Source organism: Neolamprologus multifasciatus, chromosome 13 (assembly GCF_963576455.1).
Source record: "Neolamprologus multifasciatus chromosome 13, fNeoMul1.2, whole genome shotgun sequence".
Classification (NCBI taxonomy): Eukaryota; Metazoa; Chordata; class Actinopteri; order Cichliformes; family Cichlidae; genus Neolamprologus; species Neolamprologus multifasciatus.
In genome coordinates, this window is record NC_140451.1 from 21,747,798 (window position 1) to 21,772,401 (window position 24,604).

Here is a 24,604-nt window from a genome sequence, read left to right on the forward strand (position 1 = left end):
TGAGAAGTGTCTCTACAAACAGTTAGCCGATGATCCATACATGAGACCACCATTGAAAAACAACGCATTTTTAAAAATGTATATATAATATCTAAATTAAACATACAGTAAACATCTGTTTTATCTTTATTAAAATTGTGTCACTTGGTGACAAGTCTTTCACGACTAGAACTTCTAATCAGTATGGCACTGCTTTATGCAAACATGCAAAAAGGAGTATAAAAATGTTTTTTTTTAAGTAAAATGTGACTGCAATGATACATTTGAATTCATGTAATAATACAATATTTTCTGCCTGTTCCAATGTGGGCTAATTACATTTTGCAGAGTCAGGCACGAATCCACTAAGTAATATTGCCACAGGCAAAAAGAAAGTTGGTGAAGTTGAATAATATTGCAGCAGGCAGCAGCTGTTAAGTTATTCCCAGACAGAAGTGAGGTAATTTGCAGCGTCTAACAGAATGAATTGTGTCTGAAATTTTATGTTTTACTTTGAAATAAAAGTAGATCATAAATACTAGTTACACATACTGGTCAATGTTATTTTAGAAAAAACATTATTAATTGCATCCTACTGTATTTGTAAAACACACTTTTTTGCTCTTCACACCAATTAAACATGTTAAGTGTGCGACATAAAGTATAATGTAAACTCAAGGCATTGTGCTCAGTAACTAAAATGAAAACTGGTGCACTGTACAATGCACTGGGTATTTTTGTAGGTAAGAGAAAAAAAAAAAAAAAAAAAAAAAAAAAAAAAAAATATATATATATATATATATATATATATATATATATATATATATATATATATATATATATATATGTTGATAATGTTGCAATTCAGTTAATACTCCCTTTAACAATTCTAAAATGTTGTGTACTTGCATTATAATTTTTTTTTTTTTTTACAATTTATCCAAGCCATTAAGTAAAATTTGAATTACTACATTTTACAATGGGGTACTTGAAGATCAAACATTCTCATAAGAGACAGACTTTTTTGTGGACCACATGTTTTCAGTTATATTAAAGTATATTACACCATTTAGTTTAAATCTGTACTCATGTGCAAAATACTACAATTGCTTGCTTTAGAAAACAACATTCAGAAAAAATTGCATATGTTAATTTGACACAAAGCATACAGAGCATTATTACACTATTTGAAATTGGCGTAGTCTGAGAAAATGTCAACAAAATCCTGGACCACTCTGTAGCAGAAGTCGTATTGCTCCTGCAGAGAAAAGCGAAAAGAAAAAGTGTCACCGTGCAGAAATGATTCCAAACATATTTATGCACAGCAGGTTTGATGTTATGTAGTTTTTCACCTACCACGGTCTGAACCATGTGTGGTCTCTGCATGCGTAAACTCTTGACTGTCTGAAAAACGTCCAGGAGGCCTTCAGCTTTCACTCTTTCCAGAATGTTACTGAGGGCAATGAAGGTACCCGTCCGTCCTGCACCGGCACTGAGGTCATTAGGACAAAAATATTAGAAATCTCATCATAAAATGTGAACATTAAAACTTTGCAGAGGAACTACAGACAATTATGAAACACACCGCAGAAGATGAACAACAAGAAAAGGAACCATTTTTTTTAAGAGTAAAACTGCAATGAAACTCTTGTAATCTCACCACATCCTTTTTCCATTTAACTAAAAAAAAGTTAGCGGGAGAAAAAGGTGACCTCTGTGTAATGGTGCTAATAATTATCCCCACTTAAAGAGAGGCTAATCCAAACGCTAACACTAATCAGTCTAGAAGCTCAGTGTTTGACTGAGTCAATGTTTACAATGATGGTGGGATGGAGGGAGAAAGACGGAGAGAGAGACAAGGAGTGAGCGCGAGAGCGATGTGCGATTTGGAAGAGAAGTGTAGAGAGACGTTAGGGATTGCAGCGGGTTAGCCCCATTCCCAAGAGACAGAGAAAAAGCTTTAAAAAGCCCCTCTTAGACAAGTGGTGATGAAGGAATAGAAGAGAGTGATGACACCATTTCCTGTCGTTAGCTCATCTTATCAGATTAATCATAGTGGGAGTCAGAGGAGATTTCACTTTGAGAGGTTTTAATTGACTGTGAATCAGTGGATTGGATCAATCCCACAGGGGCATGCTGCTTTAGAATCACTTCACCTGAAGCTAGGTTCTGATCAAAGCTTTCACAGCTAAGTCTTTATAAGGGATCACATAAGTGGTTTAGGCATAGAACACCAAGCCTACCGAGGAGAGGAAAAATGTACAATTTATTGTAACAGACATTTGTAGGAGCAAAAAGTAGGGAAAATGAAATGGGTTATATTAAAAAGCATGAGTGGACAACCACAAAGTGTAATATAGTGTATATAATTTCCATCTGATGATGTGCACCACGCTGCAGAATTCTCAAATTGAAGTTCCTCACCTGCAGTGCACAATTATGGGACGGTTTCCAGACTGCTGCTGCTGCCTCTGCACAGCGGCAATAATGTCAATCATCCCTCTTCCCTCGGCTGGTATTCCGATCTCAGGCCATCCGTGGAAGTGGAAGTGTCGGACATGTTGTGACTGCTTTTCCTGGTGTTGGGCAAATCTGATTATTATTTTCATCTAATTAAAAAATGTAAATGGAATGAAATGACATGAACTTTAATTTGCTTTGATGATAACAGCACAAAGAAAACAGGTTGGGAAATTTGTTCAAGTGAAATGCCAATTTTAATATTGTTAAGTGTTTTAATTAAACATTACGCACTGGTCTGTAGGTGAGAACCATGTCTTTGAGAGTGAAGGTTTCACACTGTGTATCTCCAGTCAGCTCCACCGTATAATCTCCAAATGTTACACTGCCCTCTGATGGCCAATACCGGTAACACTTTTCCTGGTTGAAGAGTTCACATGGAAACGCAAATAGACTACAGTTAACTGGTTTATATAGTGTTTGGTTATTATAACATGAAAATTAATAAAGACAAAACCACAACACACATTGACAGTTATGCAAACTGTATGGAAAATAAATATGAAAAATTGAATAATAAAGCATGGTTTAAATGTTCAACTCCGCTTTTCAACCTGTACTTTTGCAAGAACACCATACTGTACCTGCTCCCTCTCTTTGAGTTCGGTGAGCATAACGATTGAATGGCACCTCCACTCCCACACCATCCTCCAGAAGTCCTCCACTGTGTGAGACAGTGGGCCCTGGGTTGCGATAAAATAGTCCTTCTGCCTGTAGCCCTGGAGGGCAGATCATCTGGTAAACAACACTTGAGAGTGCAGCAAACATAATATTTTGCATTGTTTGTAAAGGAAACAATGAGCTTTATATATACTTCTATGGGAAATCTATACAGGAGGTCGTGAGGGAGTGCTTACATCAATAAAGGAGGCATTGATGTAGTCGGTGAACTCCTGTCCTCTTTTCACTGAGAGTATTACTCGGTTGAAATCATCTGCAAACAGAAAAAAAGGAAAATGAAACTTTTCACAAGTGATTCCTAATAAAATAAAACTTTGAAAGGGCTGACAAAAAAAAAAAAAAAATCCTAGCCGAGCTAAAACTTTAGCCGTGTTATTAAGGCCAAACGCGCTCCAGTCTATATCTGTTTTCAGTGTAAAAAGTTGTACCCAGGCTTACTTTTCCTACTCCAACTGCAACATAAAGTAAAGATAGAAGCCCAATTTAAATGTCACTGATCACAGAGACATGAGCTGATTATCCAGATATCTGTGTACGGCATCTATAAAATCACCAGCAGGGCGATACTTTGATGTTACTTAGATGTGATGTATTATGAAACTGTTCCGAGTATGAGTGAGTCCTTACACGGAATGATCTGAAGCACACGGTTCTTCTTCATGTTGGCAGAAAGGTTCCCAGTTCTCATGTTCTCCTTCATTATGCGAACGTTGGTCAGCTTCTGATGAGAGAAAACACGCACAGACGGAAATGATGAAAAAGTACATATAGAAAAGTACAATGCTAATAAAGCTGGTGAGTCTTTTTAAAAACAGATGACGCTGGAACATTTCCATACTTGTAACAAGTAAAAGTCAAGAAGCTGGACAAAAAACATTGAGGTAGAGACGAAGAAGAGGTGAAGAAGAGGCATTGGGGAATAATTCCTTCTAGTGTGTAGGGAACTGTGAAGATACTTTGTAGCAAAAACGTGAAATTTTCACAGAGCTACAGTAAATTCTATGAGGCAGATGGTGGTGCCTTATAAAGTTTAGTTGATCCAAAGCATTGTTATTTATGTTACTACTGCCAAGAGCTGCACCCTGGGCAAGTTTTCCATGAAAATATACCCATGCAGGGCGCAGGGTGATGGGCACGATTCATTACTGTCTGAAATGTTTAAGAGAGAGCTTCTTTCTTCATACCCTGAACTCCTCCTCCAGGCCCAGCCTGTCGTGGGGAGCCCTGGTGTTGTGAAGCCTCTGCAGATGGCCCTCCAGAGAGCACACATCTAGCTCCGTATCTCCATACAGATAGTACTCCAGCAGAGCCTGGTAGATAAAGGAGTACTGCATCTAAGAAAGAGGAAGACGAGAAGACGAAGTTATAGAAGTAGTTGCTTTGGTTTGCCAAACTATTTCCCACTATTTTTGCATCACAGACATTGTTGTTTCCTATGCCCTCGCTTGTTTATGCCACGACCAGAGCAGCGAGTTGAGCTGTCAGTCCAAGGTACAACAGGTCGGAAAGGGTCAATACTTACATCTGTCTGGATCAGTTGACAGCGCTGTTCTCGTATTCTGCTCACAAACCCAAAGACATCCACTCTCTGCTCTATGTGCATCATGTCGATCATGCTGTCAATGACAATGAATGTCCCAGTCCGCCCAACCCCGGCACTGTGGAAACACAAACAAGAAGCCTCAAGGTCTTCTCTGTAACAAACAGCAAAGTGTACAGAACATGGAAAAATGTGGTTGGGAAGGGTTGAATGTAACATTATATTTACATGTGCAAGAGCCTTCACAGGAGTGAATGTATACATACCACAAACACCTGAACATTTCATTTTCTAAGCGCTTTTTTTTTGGCACAAGTATATTTCTCTCAACATAGAAGTCAATTGTGAACAGCTACAACCATATGTAGAAGTACTTCACCTCTGAAGCCCAAGCACAGCCCTAATAAATTTACAGGGGTCATTTCAGCAGACAACACCTCTGGGAGCACAGAGCTTGGATTCCACGGTGGGGTGTTGAGGTCTTTTCAATGGGCCCTATTCAAGAACAACAGTTCCACCTCCCTGAGCACCTGTTGCAGCAGTTGCTACAGTTGGCTGCAGATTTCTTTGGTGGGGCTTAACACTGGTTGGTCAGGCAACATATACACACCCTATGCAAGGATTTTTATTCATCCACAATGGGCTTAACTGTAGTTTTTATTAAATTTGTTACCTTTACTCATAACTATGAGCACTGAAAAAGTCTTTCCTGCATCCTAACAATGAAATGCATCAACTCACACCGGATTTATATAACTGTGCTCAGATGCCTTCTTCTGGCTTCCTTTTTACTGCACATTTTACCTGCAGTGCACAACAATAGGTCCAGCGTAGGATGGATTGACAGCTTTGACCTTCTTGAGGAATTTCAGCATGCCAATGGGTGAGAATGGCACTCCGAAGTCTGGCCAGCTGGTAAAGTGAAGCTGGGTGACCAGCCGGGGAGCTCTGGGACCATCGCTGCCCTGCTGCGAAGCAAAGACGCACAAGGTTCATATCGGTGCATAAATAATGCTTTGAAGGCACAAATAAGTCATCTGTCTTTTTATTTTTTACAAAGCCAGCCAACCACAAACTGGTACCTACTAGAAAAGGAACTTCAGTTTTATTGATTTTTTTTGTCATTTTGCTTTTTGGGGTAGAATGTAATTATTAAACACTTTGCCTCACTTTCATTTCTCATCGATACTCTAGAGATCAGAATTCCATTCTCTTGAACACTTGGTTGCTTTGTGTTCTGAGAGCTGAATGTTAAAGCACCCAGTCTGTCAGCTTGTACTGAAGAGCTACAGCAGTCACAGTTTTTAGAGTCAGAGAGGATATCTGTGCACGTCTAGCTTCAGATGGAGAGGGAACAAAGTGAATTTTGGAGTCTGAAGGCTTCGCAGTACACTGAGTTGGCATCCAACTCGACAGTCAAAAAGACAAGAAAAAATACAGATACTGTATGTGTATGCATTTGGAAAGATAAAATGACGGAGCCAAACACTGCATATTAATACAGTTCTCGCTGTATTTTAAATACACCTACATATTTATAATTTATGCTGTGTCTGTTATCTGTAGCCTTTGATATTCTCTAATATGTTTCCATACTGGTTTTTCATTTATTTATTATATTTTGGATCCTATTAACGTTTGCTAAAATGCTCCAATTTCCCCATGGGGACCATTTTTGCACCATCTCACCACGGCTTAGTTTCATCTTCAATATTTAATAAGAATCTAGCAACTACACACATAGGTTGTTACATTATTACAGTAATTAAGAAGAATATTAAGAATAACTCGTAAAATTACAGTATTACTTTTAAACCATGTGTAGATGTTTAAATAAAAGCAGTAATGTACGTTTATTTTTCCTTTCCTTACAGTACAGTATTTAACAGCTGCAAAACCATATCACACACGCACACCAGTGTGTGAAATATACTCCTGGAAACACCTACTCTAGCAGGAATTACCACAAAGATGTTTTTCAGTACTTTGGCAGGTGTTTATACACTATATGCACAAAAGTATTGGGTCACACCTCTTAATTTGTGAATTCGGGTGTTTTCAGTCCCATTGCCACGGCTGTATAAAATCAAGCACCTCGTCATGAATCTTTGTACAATTTCTTCCCTCCTAAATATTCCACTATCACATATAAGTGCTACAGTTTTACTACAAGGCAAGTGCTAAGGTGCACAGTGTGTAAAAGACTCCAACGCTGTGCTGACTTTAAAACTAATCGTTTCTAAACCTCTGTGCACTCTGTGCTTCATGCCATGGTTTACATGGCCGAGCAGCTCCTGTAAGACTAATGTGTAGGTGGTCAGTACATTTGTAGTATGTGTAGATTCACATATTTTACTTACATATTGAACACAGAACTTTCTAATGGTGTAGTCCACCAGTACAATGACATCCTCTAACGCCACCCTGATGTTCCCGTACATCCAGCAGCCTTTTTCTGGCCAGTACTGATAACATTTTTCCTGGTAATGGAGAAAAACAATACAAATTATTTTTGTGGTACTGCAAGGAAAATGAATGCCACTAAAAATGCATAGGAGCTCATTTGTCCTTGCAATTGTTGCTATAGACATGCATCTATTTTGTACATACTATAGCCACATATAAAACTATCTATTTGATGTGTGCCTTTTACAAATTCAAAGGCACTCACAGCGACTTTGTGCTACTCTTTCAGTCAATAAGATCTTCACAATGACGTTTCAACTCATTAAATACATTCTCAGACTAATTATCATGAAGCCTCCTAGGATCTTATCAACAATTATTTCATCATTGATCCCCATTGCCTCTATTCTGCCCCATCAAACCTGCTGTTGAGCGCTCAATTGATCATCCCTTTGAGGCTAAATTTAATGCGATGCTAAGTAATCTGCTGGGTGACACTTTGCATGGATTCTCAGTTAAGAGAGGGGGTCGAATAAATTATGTCCATGACTTTGGGTCTTGAGAACTTAAAAGGGTTTTCACTAAACGTGCATCGGAGACACGGGGATTTTAGATTTCTTTAGAATAATGCAGTGCAGAGAGAGAATACCTCCTTCCTTTCTTTTAAATTCGTCAGCATTACTATAGTTGCTGTTTTCTGTTCCCAAATCATCCGCCAGAAGTCAGCCACTGTCTCAGGTTTTGGACCTGAAACAGAACCAAGAAATGTAGTAAAACCAAAGTGAAAATGGTTATAGACTTGGGTAAGATGAGAGAAAATGTGCATTTACCTTGAGCTGCAATGAATTTGTTCTTTTCTTTATAACCCTATGTGTGATAAAAAAAAAACAGTAGTGAATGAACATTTTGATGAGGAAATTTATTCACTTTATAGCTTAACGTAATTACTACTCACATCTATGTAAGATGCATTTATGTAGTCTGAGCACAAGTGTCCATCGAGATGACTTAACACCACCCTTGAATGATCGTCTGTGGAACAGAGGGGGAAAAAAGGTAAATAAAAGTGGTTCTTAATTTTCATTTCAGCCCACAGCACGTTTCCTTATGTTGGATATCAATAAGTCTGCAAGCCAGAGGGTTTTTGCAGAAATACTGTCTCCAACTGCAGAATATAGATCCTCACTCACATGGTAAAATATTTGGATATCTGTTTTTCTCTCTGTTGTGCTCTCTGCTTGCCTCCTCAAAGGACCCATGGTGGTAGTAACACGGCAGTGACTATAAAGAGAGAATCCAATCCTCATGAGATAAAAATAAAGCCACGGGTACAAAGGCTGCTAACATATAATCTTAGTACTGTTTTTGTACACTTTTTGCCGTATGGTTGCAGAACAAAGATCTCAATCCACACCAAATAAATGCATGCTTACATTGAACTCTTCTCTGAAGAGCTTGCCATCATCTGCAGAGCGTATCCGGTACTCCTCCTCCAATGAGTCCAAAGGGATAGGGAAGTACCTCTTGGATGGTGAAGGAGATCTGGGGAGGAGGACCACTGTCTGCTCTCCTGTGGTTAAAAGAATATATGGTGGTCAGACTGCTAATGTCTCCCTGTAGAGAACATTACAAGCTCTTACAGCACCTGCAAAAACAAGCTTGATAGCTATTAAGATTTCCTACTTCAGGGGGTATATCACGACAGAAATGATTTCTTAAGCCATAAACATGCCCCTGCTGCAGAAAACTGTCTTAACTCAGAATTTGGCCTTTCTGTTTATTTATGTCGTTTTTTTACTTGAAGTGAAACTTCATATGGTTCCCTACAGGGTAAGAGCCTTCACAGCTACTTTGGACTCCAGATCGTGAAATCTTTCTTGTCCATAAAGAGACTGAATTTATAAACCAAATAAAAAAAAGGCTTAAAAAGCAAAAAGGTTGCTTTATATTTTCATGCAGTGGTTATATTGAGTACAGCACCGACGTACCTTGCTCCTCCAAGAAGCCGTTTGGAATTTTTTTATCCACTGAGGTAACCAGAGCTTTCCTATGGTTTTTGAACCTACGGTAAAGACAGGGTGAGAGGTGAAGAAAAGCACAACCATCTATTAAAGAGAAAAAAAGAGCTAAGCTTGATCTCTACAATGGTGCCACTAAGCACATAAGTAAACAACAAATACCAAAACCAATATCAACCATCTCATAGAACCAAAGCTGTTCCTCCTCATGTTGTTGTCAGCTGGCTGGTCAGTGAATGAGTGTCTCTGGCGTGACTTGACCTAGCCGTCTTTGTTTATTGTCTTAGTGGAAGAGCAGCTGTTTATCCATAAGCCACTGCTGACCGCCTATTTAAAAAACACCCCACCCCGATGCCCCAACCTGATGTATTCACCCTCATGCTCGCGCACATACACGTGAAAAAGGAGCTGGAATGAGTGAGAAAGTGTTAATGTGTATGTACAGATTTATTCACCGCAGGCAGTAGATTGTCAGCAGGACAACGATGATAAGAAGAAGGGATAAAACCAGTGTTGAAGGCAACACATGCACACCCTGATGGGTGGAGTTTCCTAGATAAAAACAAAGTGAACAACGTATATTAGTTTACAACAAAACAAGCTTTTAATCTAGATATCACATATTATGGAATATACTATATCGGGGATGTCAAGGGCCACATGTAGCCCACTTTGATCCCTTTCTGTCAATGTGAAGACATTTAACAACACATTTAAAATAACTGAGATTTGTTAATACAAGAAAAAGTGCAATTTCAACAGTACATCTCAGTTTTTCTACTTGATAAACAAATGTTGGTGTAGTAAATGAAATAAATGTGTCACCAGGAATAAAAAAATATAAGTGTAAACATTTTAAAAGTTCTGGTAGCTCAGTGTCCAGACTCTCCTGTAATTTCAAAACTAAAAGTGACTTATGGATTTTTTTTTTATTGTTGACCCACAGTAATGAAAAACAGAAACTTTTCTGTTTTTGTTTTTTTTTATCTAGTATTAATCTATTACTTAACTACTTGGCAATGGGGAGATCTTCATGAGTAGGAAAAGCTATAAAACTTATGAAAATACAGTCAAAAGTCCAAAATCTATGTTTGCCTTGACATTTTCCAAAGCCATCCAGCTGGCCAGATGGAGTCTTTGCTCAGCTGATTCTGGCCCCCAGGGCTTACTGTGTGTTTGACAACCTTGGACTATATTAAAGAAATATACTGCAAATACATTATTTGCACATGAAGCAGAGCTTCGGTTGAAATAAAAAAAATTTAACCTTTAAAGATCACTCATTGACAATTTATTTTTTCCTTGTTTTATTTAAATTTAATTCAAATTAATTTGTAAAGTGGTTTTAAGGGCATTTCCTGGATTATTTTTTACTGGAAGTCACTAATTACTTAAGAAAGAGCATTATTATGTGAAATGTGAATCTTTTCTTTACAGCATGACTTTTTTTTTTTACATTTTTTGAAACATCGTAACTGAATCCATAAATGACTATGGGGCATAAAATAGAGGAAAATATAGGGTAACAGAAAAGATCAGCAATATATGTCTTAAGTTTGTTTATTAAGTCATAAGGTACGAGATAGACAAGTTCGAGTAACGGTGAATTCAAGTCAGTTTATCTGGTTTTCCTTTATATGTGAAAAGAAAAATCGTATACTTCTAGAGTCTGGCTTTAACATTTATTTCTTAGACAATATATTTGCTCAGTTGTTTCATCAGTTACCTGCAGTTTGGTTCTCATGAGAAGAATTATTCACAGGAATAGAGATCCCAATCAGAAACAACACCATTGTCACTGTGGATAAAAGAAGGAAAAAAAACCCCAAAGCAGTCACTTCAACAGAAAAAAACAAAAAATAACAGAATAAATCTTGCAATTCTACACAAACTCCACTAGACGGCACCAAACTGACATGAAATGCACTTACAGCTGGATACAAAACATAGAGGGCACAAAGGGGAGCTGGGCTTTGAAGATGTCTCTCTGCTGAGCAGTTAAAGTACTTGTGGGAAATCTGCTTGCTGTCTTGTCCTGTCAGGCTGACTTGAAAGAGCAGCATCAAATAACCTAATATTCAGACATCAAACTAGAGAGGAGGCCTTAACCCACAGGTGACAGTAACCATATACCCTATGGGCCTAGAGGATTTGGCAGTGGAGCTGAGCTCAAGTAGTATTTGTTCGAGACTATCTTGTTTTGCTGTGGTCTGTTTGATGTACAGCACTATGCAAAGCTTAGCGGCAACAAGACACACGTGTGTACTCACTGTACTTTGTTTTTTTACAAAAGTAAGTTCATGTTGCACATTTAAATAGGTTACACCTCAGCCTCACCGAACCTTCTCCCATATTCTCCATCTTTCACCATTTCTTTCTCCGCTGAACCATAATTTTACTCTAAACTATATTCTAACTCTTTCCTTTGGCTTTATAGCTGAAAGCTTTTAGTGATGTATTTGGGGCAGAGTGCCACGAGTGTCCTTACAAAAAGGAAAACAGTATGTCAAATTCCTTACAACTTCGTCAGAATTAAATTAATTCCAACACATTATGTCTGTCTTTTTTATCTACAAAGTACCAATTTCTCCAAAATCATATCCATTTCTTCTTTCTTTCCCATCCTCCAAACGAGAGGGTATAAAAATCACAGAATAAATTGGGCAAATGGGGCAAATCTGTCTAAATGGCTTTGATGGAATAAATGGGAGAAGCAAGAATTGAGTGTCCTAATTTATCCTCTGTTCTACCTCGCTGACTTGTTATAGAGGCCACAAGACTGGATGGAATAATTCATTGTGTCAATTTAGTTCTTCTAGAAATGGGTCATCTAGGGGCCTAATTTGTGATGTTTGAGAGAATTTTTTGCACATAACCCAAAGGGGGGTTTTATATAACTATGGCTCCCAAAGCTTTTGTAGAAAACTGAGCTACATAATAACCCTCTAACAATGTTCCCAAAACAAAATGTATGCCAAAACCTATAAATTACTATTGGACAACAAATAAGCGGCTGTGTTTTGTTTGTATTTCAATTTCTCTCTGTAGCAACATGCTACACCTATGATCGAGACACACATTTACACAGAAAGTTGAGGCTACTGTGCATTTTTTTTTTACCTGAATAATCCCCGGGAAGACAAATCAAATAAATCCACCCAATCAATGGCCCAGAAGCATGACTGTGTGCAATGCACATACGCTCACTGCCTTTTCACATGTACGCATGCCTGCACATAATGTACGCCCCACAGCCAAAGGCAATGTGTTGCATATGTGCAGCACTCTGTCGAAGGAGCCACTTCTCTACCCAGTGTTAACAAGCTGACAGTGCCAGCACCTGTTCCCCACTCTCCCCCACGAGGCAAGTCACATTCGCTCACATCGTACATCCCGCAACTAGATGTTGTAAGGCATATTGCGCGTATGGGGGTCACCGCACAGGTCATTGCATATCTGTCATATTCTGGCAGCTCCTGTATATACACCGTATAGCCAGGAAATAGGAGAAAAGAGTTTCATTGTGAAAACATGTCAAATGCTCTGTTACCTTGAGCAAAATCGTAAAAAGAAGAAACAGTAAGTCATATCTTTTTGTATCACTAAAGAGAAAAGCAGAAGCAGAAAATAGAACAGTGTGAATGAATTTAATGATAAGATAAGCAACTCTAGTGTGACCAACAGAGAAACAGCACAGCTTATATGCTGTACTGACACGCTGTAGCATAACAAAAACATGCTTATTACTTTTTAACCTTACGGCTGGCGATATATATCATAATTAGTAGACCCAGTCATTTAACCCTCATAGAAAGGGGAACCTGTCCAGGGTGTACCCAGCCTCTCGCCCTATGACAGCTGGGATATGCTCCAGAACCCCCCGCGGCCCTGAAAAGGATAAGCGGAAGCAAATGGATGGATGATTGTGTCATTCCTAGCAGGTATTGCATCGTTCACTCCAGATGCCTGCTTTTTCAATGAAATACTTGCAGAAGTGCGATTACTTCAACTTGCAGCACCTGTTTGACATAAATGTTCCCAGGAAATAAAATTATACTGCATCACTTATGTTGGGAGTGCAGACGCAAATCATCCCATCCATGCATGATGTAATGCAACGATTCAGAACGCATACTTCTTGGCCTAATACTTGAGGGCAATATTTTTGGGCATTAGTATGCATTATTCATCAGTGATCTACTTTGCTTTGTGAGCACAGAGGAGACAATGATCAGCACATGAAAATAAATGTGTGTGGCAGCTGCAGAAACAGACCCTGCTGGATTTCAGCAGTATAAACTTCAAATCACTCCCCTCCTGGAGTTATGATTTCCTAAAAGATCTGTTTCCAACAATAAAACAAAGAAAACACAAAATAAAGCAAGAAAAAAATGTTGCTAACCTGGGTAAGAGAATTTCCTAGTTCTGTTATCAAAATGATTGTCTTCACTCTTAATTAGTTTTGTATTTATCCTCACAGATGTGGCCAGGCAACGTCTTCTTAAAGAAAACAACAGCTGTATGAAGCCGCCACAAATATGTTCCCTATTGTTGCTGTTTCCATCATGTGATGCTGTGCTGCTATTCATAATTATGGGAGATTGAGTCTACAGGAAAAAGGAGAGACCTATTGTTGCTCATACAGTATATGCTACTCAACCCTGATTTCATATCTGCATAAATCGGTTTTTATAGTCAAACACATCTGTTTCTGCTCATACAGCTTTTCTTTTCTTTAGCAAAGTCAACACTCGACTTTGATTTCACTTGATTTCTGTGACGTCCATTTCAGCAGCACACTGTCGATGTCAAATGCATGCAGATAAAAGGATTTTAATGTAAATGCAGTTTACTGTGTAGTTTAACATGACCACCTGCCTAGCCACTGTGTGGTTAAAGGCTAACAGCCTAAAGCCTCTGTGACTGTACTTACATCAGCATGTCACCAAAATGACAGCATTAACATATGTGCAGCTCTCTTTCGGGCTCGCCACAGCAAATCATCTCCCTCTATTTCACTCTATCCCTAACATCTTCATCAGTCACAGCAAACCTCTGCATTTCCTCCTTTCTTACATCCATTAATCTTCGCTGAGGTCTCCCTCATTTCCTACTTTAATCCCGCTTTTGTCTTACTTTAGTTTTGCCACTTTAACAGCCAATATAAGCCGCACTTTTCTTTTATACCATTTGACTTCATTTCCTGCATTTAGGCTCTACACATGCTATACTGTGACAGTTTTCAAGGTTTTTATCAAATACAGTTAACTACATAATAACCAATCACAGCAAGTGCCCTTACACTCTCCAAATGCCTCTAACTGATCCAATTAAAACCAACTGTAATGTATAGTCTGCCATTTGGAGGATAGCTAGCATGCTGGCATTTGTAATTAGTACTATGAAAGAAAATGTGAATGTCTAAAATATATTTGATGTCAAGGATGTCATTTCACTCATAAATGGCTCGTTTAAGCATTATTCACCCCAAATGACATTCAGGTCAACATTGCCTCTGGACACTTACAAAGTATAGCACTTTCTTCTATTTCATTGGGGTTATTTACTTTTTAACTACAGTTGACACTCTATATTACAACTACGCAGTATGTATGTCTGGTTAACAAATAGCAGGTACACCGAGCTGACCCTGCTGAAAGCGTACTGCCACTGAAAACACCACTGCTTTGAAAAATGCATGCATTTGTAAATTATTCAACATGTTCCATCAATGACACTGTGTGGAGGGCATCTATGGCTGTTTGCCAGATGCAATGCTAGAGAAGAGCAGTGCATGACTATATATATATGTGCCCAACACAGTATTTAAAGCGTTTAAAGAATATGGATAGTATTTACTGCAAACTTAACTTTAAAAAAAAAAAAGAAATATAAAAACTGTTCATAAACAAAAACAAAAAAATCCAAATAGATAGCTACATCCAATTGTGTCTCAGTTTCCTCAGATCGATAAAGATTCCAAGACAGATTCACATTGTGTGCTCGGCATGAAAGGATAAAAAGGATAAAAAGATTTTTTTGGTTTCCAGGGAACAGAAGAACAAAGGCAGTGCAAAAAAAAGAAGAAGAAAGAAACGAATACCAGAAACAGCCACCACTTCCGTTGTCAAGCGCCAAGGAAAAGGATGGAATGAGAGCACAAACACATGTCAGTAAAATGTGACAGCAGAGAGGCAGGAGACATGAAAGAAGAGATGAGATGAGAAGAGGGAGGAGAGGAGTTGAGCTGCAGGAGATAAATGTCAAGATTCTGGCTTCACAGATAACAATCATAATGGAAGACATCCTTACTATACAGAGGTAGTAAAAAGAATGATGCTTCACAGGTTTGGGGAAATCACTGCCATATCTTTAAATGCAACTTTTCAAAATACACCTGTCACAGATTTTATAAAACATCATATTACAACAGCTTTTTTATCAGAAAGACGTTTAACCTAACAGTGGGAATCCTATTGTATCTTTATCTCAACGTTTAAACCATGTTTACAGCTCAAATCCCTGCCTGTTGCATAGTAATGACTGAAAGAATCAATTTGGAGAAACAACTTGAAATTAAATTAGTCTCATCTACAAAGAGGACACAGTCATCATTTCATTATTTCCATTTAATGAATTGAATTGTAATTGATCCTCTAAAAGATAATTGACCTGCTCTGTGGTCAGATGCAATAAAAGACTTACACTTCCAAGCAAAGCCACACTGATCTGCTTTCAGCTGACTCGTCAGTCCATACCAACCATGTGATCCTTTTCTCTGTTGACTTTATGGGGGTTTTCTACCCAGTCCTTCTCCTACACATCATTTAAGACACCGATAATAGTGTTGAATCAAGAGATCACCGAGGTCGTTGGCAGTGCCTGAGGTTACTCTCAGCTTTGGATCAAGTCACAAGAGAAAACCTGGAAAATAAAACAAAAATACAATAGTTAGACACGTATTAACCATCCTGCTGTTATGCAGTATGTACTGTGTTATATTCTGAAGCAATAATGAATGTAGCTTTTCTATGACTCGTGTTTTACAGATGACTCAAACACATGAGAAATGCATGAGTGCACAGGCAGGGTTAATGAGTAGGGTTTGCATCTGTAAAATACGCCAGAGAAAATGAATATGCATTGCATTTAATCAGCTGAAGGAGTACGTGTATGTGCAGCTCTCTTTACTGTGCATGCCCAGCATTCATATACTGTATAGTCCTCTCTTCTATAACATCCTACTGCAAACCAAAACTCTTAAGACGTTAATGATCTCTGACCAAACATATCTTCTTCAATTCCAACAAGGTGTTGGTTACAAACAGGACTGTCCAATAAAGTTGTCACCACACACGGCCTTGTACCCGTCCACAGATGTACCTATAATAATAACCACCACACAAAATGTGTTGGAATTATTTCTTTACTGTTTTCACAAAGATATAAAAGTGATGATATTCTATTGTCTTGAAGTCAGAGAAAGAAAACATGGCCTTTTTGCGCACTCACTCCTACTTTACCGGTATTGCACTGCCCACAGGTGTGAGACACAAAGGCATATTGTTAACACTTGCCACTGTAACGCAGCTTAATAGAGCACAAGGAGAAGAGATGAATTAGTCACCTTATCCAGCTGGATAAGCCCACTCAGTCCGTCTGAGCTGCGGTGAGGAAAATGAATGAACAAGGTTTGGAAAACACCTCTTTTACCCCTTGAAGTAGGAGCAAGTTTTCCAAGTGCTTTACAGCTGCTGGCATTTTGACCTGAGAACTGCAACGCCTTTGTATCTGAGACTTTAGTAATCAGTAATGGTTTTGAACTGCATGTCTATAAAGATGGAAGATCCTCAAGAAAAACACCATAGTTTTTCAGTTTTTTTCAAGAAACACAGATACCAAATTAACCACTTCCCGAACAAGATAGTGTCACAAAGTAACTTACATTTCTGCGTACAGTATTTGAGCTGACAGGTTTGTCATTGCAGTGAACTTTCCCACCAAGGATATTAAATTTGTGCGTGTGCTTCTTAAAGGCTCTATAGGCCTTATATATGCCACTAAATTATGTGCTATACAGAGATGGGCAGTAACGCGTTACTTATAACTTGTATAACTTGTTACTGTAATCCGATTACTTTTTTCAAGTAACGAGTAAAGTAAGGGATTACTATTGCAAAAACTGTAATTAGATTACCGTTACTTTCCCGTAGGAACGCTGCGTTACTGCGTTACTAAAACCAAGATTTTTTTGAGAGATTGTCTCATGACAGTGAGGTAAGCAAGTGCAACGTTTGTGACAACAGCTGTGTGCAGATCAACAATGGATAATATATCGAGTGCGGGAGAGAGTATGAGCATGCAGCGTTTAAAGCGTGGAAGTACTGACCTTATTTTGAGTTTGATTCCATAAAAAGTGACAAAAACATTAGCATCAATTGTGCGTGGGAAGAAAACTTTTTACAGCAAAAAAACCCCCTAAACTTCCAAGCAAGCACCGAGTGCGCCACAACGTAATGGGAAATTCACAGAGAAACTCGCGGATTCTTCCACTGACCGCTGCGGCACACCTACACCAGGGTAAACCTCCGCCTAACCCTTCTCCTGCTTTACAGGTGAAAATAGAGCAAAAGGACCGCTAGTCTTTGATTTTATTTATTTTCTGCTTTGTTTTACTTGCATCTATTTGAAAGAGTGAGTGTAAACACACACACACACACACACACACACAAAACAATTTTATGTGCTGGAATGTGCAGAAAATAGGTTTATATATTAAACAAATTTCTTCCAGTCAGAGAATGTTGCCTATAATTAAATTTTTGCTTGATGCATAAAGTTAAAAGATTAAAACTAATAAAACAAGTTTTAAAAAGAGACTTTTCCATTTGATTACATTTTGTATGATGGATTATGTAGAAAAAGTAGAATTGGGCTGAAAGATCTATCAATTTATCACCTATTCAGGTTGTAAATCGTGTTTTTAAAAAGTAACTAAGTAACTAAGTAATTAATTACTTTTGAAAATAAGTAATCAGTAAAATAACGGGATTACTTTTGGGGGGAAAGTAATCAGTAATTAGTTACTGATTACTTTTTTCAAGTGACTTGATCAACACTGGTGCTATATTGTTTTAAAGTCCCAAATGGACAGACTTTTAAATCTATAAACACTGGGACAAATTAAAAAGATTTTTTATTACTAAAAAGAAAGAACTGGCAAATGTAAATAATATGTCAATTAGAAGACTGTGTTCTTATAGCACTCTTAAATCTGTATTTTGTTGGCTGGCATTTCCAGAAGAAGTTCAATTCTGGAGACATTCGGTGACAATACAGCTAAAATGAGACTGACAGATCATTTCAGGTAATATGTTTTTGCCACTTTAAACCAGTTAGTAGATTTGATTTGATCCTGCCTGGTTAACACACTCGAAGCTGAGCTCCTGGGGCTCTCTGGTAGAAATCCCAGCTGTCTATCTATAAAAAATACTGTTTCAGAGGGTTTAAGAAAAGTGTAGTTATTAAGCAGTGGTAAAAAAAAAAGATATTAATGATGGATAAAAATAGTTAATGTGTTATACTGAAGTTATACACGCTAAAGAATTATGTTGGGGTTTTCACAATGTAATATATTATTATGAATGTTAAAAAGCCTGTGTTAAATTATAATAGGTATAAAAAATGTATGAAATGTGCTAAGTTATTCATACTGTATTTCATGTGTTTAAAGGTCTCTTCGGAGATAGTTAGGCAATCATTTTCAACTTTTCAGCCTTAGTATTTTGGTCCTTTCAGCCCTGAACATTCAGTCCAAAGAAAAGCGAGACACGCTCAGTGCAATTTATTCCAGGCAAAAGCACTTTCTGTGCCGCTCTGCCCATTGACTAACAGAGGAAACATGCACGTCATTAAAATTTGATGTGAGTGCATCATCACCCAGCACTCTGTGATTCAATCATTAATTCATACCACAACAGGCAACCCTGGGAACTGTAGCTAAGCAGTTTTGAAGTAAATAATCTGTTCATTATTATCATTATCATTATCATCATCATTATTATTAGTAGTAGTAGTAATAGTAGTAGTATTATACTGTGATGAAAATATTTATAATCCCCATTCAAAAATGATGGGTGCTTTTCACATGCTCTCGATTTTAAATGATCATGCTATTCAAATCCTGCTTTCCTAAGCCATTAATACAAAATTGATGGCTTTGATATCTGAGGCTCATGTGGTTCCCTGTTATGATGACTCCTTGATTTCATGTTTAAAGTAGGTCTTCGGAGAGCATATAACTGTCTGCAGGCACCTTCATTCATAATGCTTAGTGTGGAGAGCCAGCTGAGGTTGTATTTTGCTAGTTGTCGGTTGGAAAATTTGATTTCACGCAGATCACACGGCCTGTCTGTTTGCAAATTTGATTTCATTTGTGTGTGGGGCTGCCCACTGAAAAACTGCCAGGACGACAAGACAAAACGCTGATTTTGCAGCAAGAGAAAAAGGATGTGAGAATGCCTCCTATGTGTTTATTTAAAGCATAACGAGTTTAAGGCTTTTCATAACCTCTCTGCTCACACTAACCATAAACCTTTAACGACTTGAGCATGTCAGTATTGCCTGAGCCTCAAACACCAGTGCTTTGAAATTAGCAACTACTACCAAGGGAAATAGCTGTATAATATTATTTTTATACACCCATATGAGAGAATGAGCAGAGTAATCTCCAGCCTGCAGTTTGAGGACACTGAAAGTGACACTTCTAGGGCACAGTATAGGTAAAACCAGGGGCAAGCGATGATAATCACTGCAATTACAGCATCGCCACTCGTTCTTCTGCTGCTCAGCCAAGGATAACGAGTTAGCTTCTTTTACTGGAGTCCACTACAAGTGGCATAAAGTGTGAGCAAACAGAGCAAAACTGCTTTAGGCTATCATATACTTAAAGCTTAACTTAGAGCGTGCGGTACATATTGCTAGACACATTGTTTTATTTCGTTTTCAGCTTCATTTTGACACACCAAACTACTCATCTAATTAATATGGCTCTCTTTAGATTTGCTTGATGCAGGTGTATTCTTTGACTCCCTCACCATGAGAGTTGCCTGAAACAATCTTTGTGTTTAAGTGCAGTGTCTCATTAAAGTGAAAAATGGCTTTCTTCCCCCACTAACAGACCGACTGACAAGGCTAGCACTTCCTCTTCTCACAGCAAGCTGCACCTCAAATCATGGTTTACTTAAGAAACCCTGAGTGAGCATGGCAAGTAGCCGAGCTTGAAACAGACTCTGTGATTATATCAATTCTATAAACAAAAAACAGACTTGAGTGATAAGATAAATTTGAGCAGGCTTCTTTGTTTTAAAAATGGTCTGTCAAGATGTAGACTTCTTAATAAATAGACGTGTATAGGTGTGCCTTAAGTGCATATGTAAGAATGACAGTCACTGTCATTCGACACACTTCATCATGACTGAAGAGAGTGCAGTCATCTACACACAACTGCAATGTTTTATGAGGTTATGAGGTCTCTTGCAACCAATTGGTCCAAAAAGCATCTCATAGTGCTAAGTGCACACATGCAATCCATAGAATGAAATATAAGCTTCTTTTATCAGTATAAAATATAATGTCAACAGCAAGGTTAGCCCATTTCGATAAGAGAACAATAAAGCAGCTGCACAAACACCAGATAAAAAGAAGTTGGACTTAAGTAAGGCAACATAGAAGGGTTGCTTTGCACAAATCCTCACTGGTTTCACTATAGATATATATATATCTGCATGAATCACAGGTTTTCTCTACATTAATATATAATAGACTGTATGTAATAGATTGATAATGGATAATAGATTGATACAGTACCTTAAATATGATATTGTTTCAAAGGGTTAGCAACCTCAGCTTCTTTAATCTATGACCTCAGCTAAAGCTTTCCTGGGGGAACTTTTGAACTGGCTGCTAGTTTCAAGTCTTAATGTATCCAACATGATGTTTTGTTTTTTTTTGTTTTTTGTTTTTTTTGTAAATTATAATTGCTAAAGTCCAAAAAAGTGACTAAAGAAAGGCATTCTTCAGTATGATAACCAACTCATTAACATACAAGCATGTACTGTTATTCAGTTTCTTAGTCGTCAGGACTACCTCTTGATGACCAAGATGGTTAAAATGTTCTGCTCAAGGTGTAACAATGGGACAGTCTGTGAACTATGGATGCAAACCAAGTACAATCAACTTTAGGGGACATATGTGCCCACCTTTAAATAGCATATGTATGTAGGATTTTAAAATAAACAAAGTGCATATATTGTTATGTATTAGCCTTATGTCCCCCCAGACTTTTTACTATTTTTTTTTCACCAATGGTGTTCAGCACTTGTCTCACATCACATGACACCAGCGAAACCCCAAATTAGGTTTTACAAATTCCATCTGAGAGAGCATATGGCAACCACTGAATTGGTCCTCAAGGATGTCACTTTGGCCAAACAATAACAGAAAAGTGGATGATGTTGTAATATTCACACAACAATAACATGTTTTCTACACATACAGTTGCCATATCAGTGTTCACCACTTAATGTTAATGTTCAGCTTTATAACCAGGCATCCGTTTCATCCATCCATGCAAAACACTTAACACTGGCCATTACTTTCAGCTATGCAAACCTGTTTTAAAAAGGCCAGAATCTACCATTTTTAGCATCATTCTTACCTTAGGATACTGAAAAGTCATCATTGGCAAATTAACTTTTTTTTATTAACATGTGTCTAACTATAGCTCGTGTATTCCCAAGGTGAAAAAGATGTGGGCTAAGTAGCTTGATACTCACGCAACAGATGGGGAATGTGAGGTAATACCAAAATTCCCATTAGCTTTTACTGGCCCATTTAATCAGGGATGGAACTGGAGGTTAGGTTATTGTGAATGAGGTTATGGTGAATGAGGGGCATTTATAATTCATGTTTGAACACAAGGCGTTTGAATCAGAGTTCCTTAATGCAATTATAGAGACCCCATTCTCTCATTCACCCATTTAAACAGTACCATCCAAACATCTTCACCAGCTACATAGAAGCTCCCTGCCCGTACTGTGCTCACTTGTTTTTGATTCCTACTGCAGCACTTTCATATTAGCTCACAATTAGCAAAACAAGCTATTTAATTTCTAAAATGTTATTTAAACTCAAAATCAGAGCACAGCATGTCCTTTCATCAAAACAGCCACATACAAATTAATTGACACATTACTCTCTTCTCACACGATATAGCAAAAACAGATCAAGCTACAGCATGATGTGCAACTGCAAAGGAGCTTAGAGGCCTGCCTACTACTGCATGTGTACTCATCCCTTTATATATATATATTTTCAGTCTAGAGCAGGGAGCTGCTTCAAGTACAAGAACTGTGACTGAATAATTACCTATACGTAAAATATCTAAATAAATGATTTAAAAACTGCAGATCGCCGTATAATGAATATAAAAGCAATTATTTTATAAATATATATAAATCACATGGGGCATCCTGGTGGTAGCAGGGTGCACGGCATTGCTCCACTAACCCACATTTACTGTAGTCCATGTTGCCAATGTTCAGGAATGACGAAGAAATATAATGTCCAGTCTCCGTGACCTGCGAGCGGTTCCACTCTCTGGATTGCTGCTCTTGCAGATGCTTTTTATGATTTTTGCTTGATGGACAGTGTGATACACACGGGCAGTGGGATGCACGCAAGCTACGCTGACGACCGGGAGCGGCTGGAAAGCTTTGCTTAATAACCGATGGTAAACAGTCGGTGTTTACGCATAAATACGCAAACGGAATTAAAAAAAATAAAATAATAAGCCTGTCTGGTTTCGCTGTGTTTTTCAGCGTATCTTACCGCGGTACTGCGGTGACCTCGCCTCACACGTAGCGGCGGCTGATATCGGCTTGTGTCGTTCTGAACGGTTCGTCCGGACCCCGGTCTCTGCTTATGTCGTTTGGAGAAAAGCACAAAACGCACTCGGTTGTGGAATCATCTGACAGGATCCGAAGAATGCGTTTAGGTTCCCCTGATAATCATGTTTCCAGCAGACCTCTCTGAGGATGTGCTTCCGCCTCCTGCCTGTCTACATGCGCTGAGCCGTACTATGGCAGCCAGAGTGGAGACTGGAGACCCTCCCCCGGGCGCAGAGCAGTATCAGGTGGACGCTCAGCATCCTTCACATTCCTGCATCACTGAGGGATAAAGGGCAGGCCTTTGCATATAAATGCTCAGCCGGCCTTAGTTTGTCTCCTTCCGTATGGCACGTTTTACGGCTGGCATCTTAGGTTGATGTTTGCTCAAAATAATGCTCAAAAAGCCTTCCTTTAGTATTCTTCTGAGGGTTCTACATTAGGAGTTCAGAAGTGACCTTATTTAACTTTATGATGTTTTCACATATTAACCTCGCCTATATGATGCTATAGATACGACGAATTTGTGACAAAAGGTTTATACATCTTAGTTTTTCTCTCATATTACCAAGTCATCCAACACTTTATTTCAGTTTTGTGTATAAAGTAATGGAACACTCATGAATAATGCATCATATTGGGTTTATGTGTACACTGGGCATGGTATTTACAAGTAGATGTTAGTGTACGAATTAATATTGCATGAATCATCCCTAATGTATATGTCTTCAGCCCACTGCTGCTCAGAAAATGTTTGCAGTCACATTGTGTTAACATTAATTCCTGCACAGCAAGTGGCATTTGCATGGGAGTCATTATGACTCATGAGCTCCAAGGTAAAAATTTGAAGGGTGTCTGGGTAAAGTGTCTCTCATACCCGTAGATTTGAAGGTAAATTTTAAGTATGCAGAGGCTGTTGAATATTATTGTGATAATAATGACATTTTGTACATATAAAACAAACAAACCAATATGTAGACATACATATATACACACATATGTGCATATACATCTATACATAAATATGTATGTGTATACATAAATACATATATATATACACACATATGTGCATATACATGTATACATAAATATGTATACACATACATACGCATGTGTAAACAAGATCAACAAAATCTACATTATAAGAATTAGTTGTGACAAAAAATGTGCCTCTTAAGGATATTCAAATGGAATAATCCTCCCTGGCATCATAACGTGAAAACATTTAATATAAATGGGCAGCTTTGCTGACCTCTTGTGGAAGATATATCAGTTAATACAATAATAAGTCTTAAGCTATGGAAAATGAATTTTGTCAATAAATGTGTTAATGCTGTGGGATAAATAATACATGATTTGTTTTGAGTTTTGTCAGTTGGTTTTAAAGCTGCATTTGATGTGTTAATAAGACTTGTAGACGGTGAACTGAGGGCTGACAATAACACTTTAGACTGGCTCACAAATGACATGAAAGCTATGTTGCAGACCTGTTATAAAATCTGTGTCTCCAGAAA

At 38.1% G+C, this 24,604-nt stretch overlaps 1 protein-coding gene across 3 annotated transcripts; it reads right to left on the reverse strand.

Moving 5' to 3' along the window:
• Positions 1-787: 787 nt before the first annotated feature.
• On the reverse strand, positions 788-23,348 carry LOC146505533 (receptor-type tyrosine-protein phosphatase epsilon-like). Of its 3 annotated transcripts, XM_085182755.1 has the most exons (21): positions 23,035-23,348; positions 15,850-16,068; positions 10,871-10,942; positions 9,600-9,696; positions 9,115-9,188; positions 8,560-8,696; positions 8,317-8,407; positions 8,082-8,158; positions 7,957-7,993; positions 7,776-7,873; positions 7,081-7,200; positions 5,525-5,688; positions 4,703-4,838; positions 4,365-4,514; positions 3,808-3,901; positions 3,357-3,433; positions 3,084-3,218; positions 2,734-2,859; positions 2,404-2,555; positions 1,336-1,471; positions 788-1,237 (listed from the first exon to the last, which is right to left on the reverse strand). In XM_085182755.1, the coding sequence occupies exons 3-21, from the start codon at positions 10,935-10,937 to the stop codon at positions 1,163-1,165; spliced, it is 2,043 nt and encodes a 680-aa protein (XP_085038881.1). In that variant the 5' UTR covers positions 10,938-10,942; positions 15,850-16,068; positions 23,035-23,348; the 3' UTR covers positions 788-1,162. The 3 variants fall into 3 exon arrangements, with proteins under 3 accessions (XP_085038881.1, XP_085038879.1, XP_085038880.1); XM_085182753.1 differs by having other exon boundaries at positions 10,871-16,068; XM_085182754.1 differs by lacking the exon at positions 23,035-23,348 and having other exon boundaries at positions 10,871-18,117.
• Between the last annotated feature and the right edge of the window lie 1,256 nt (positions 23,349-24,604).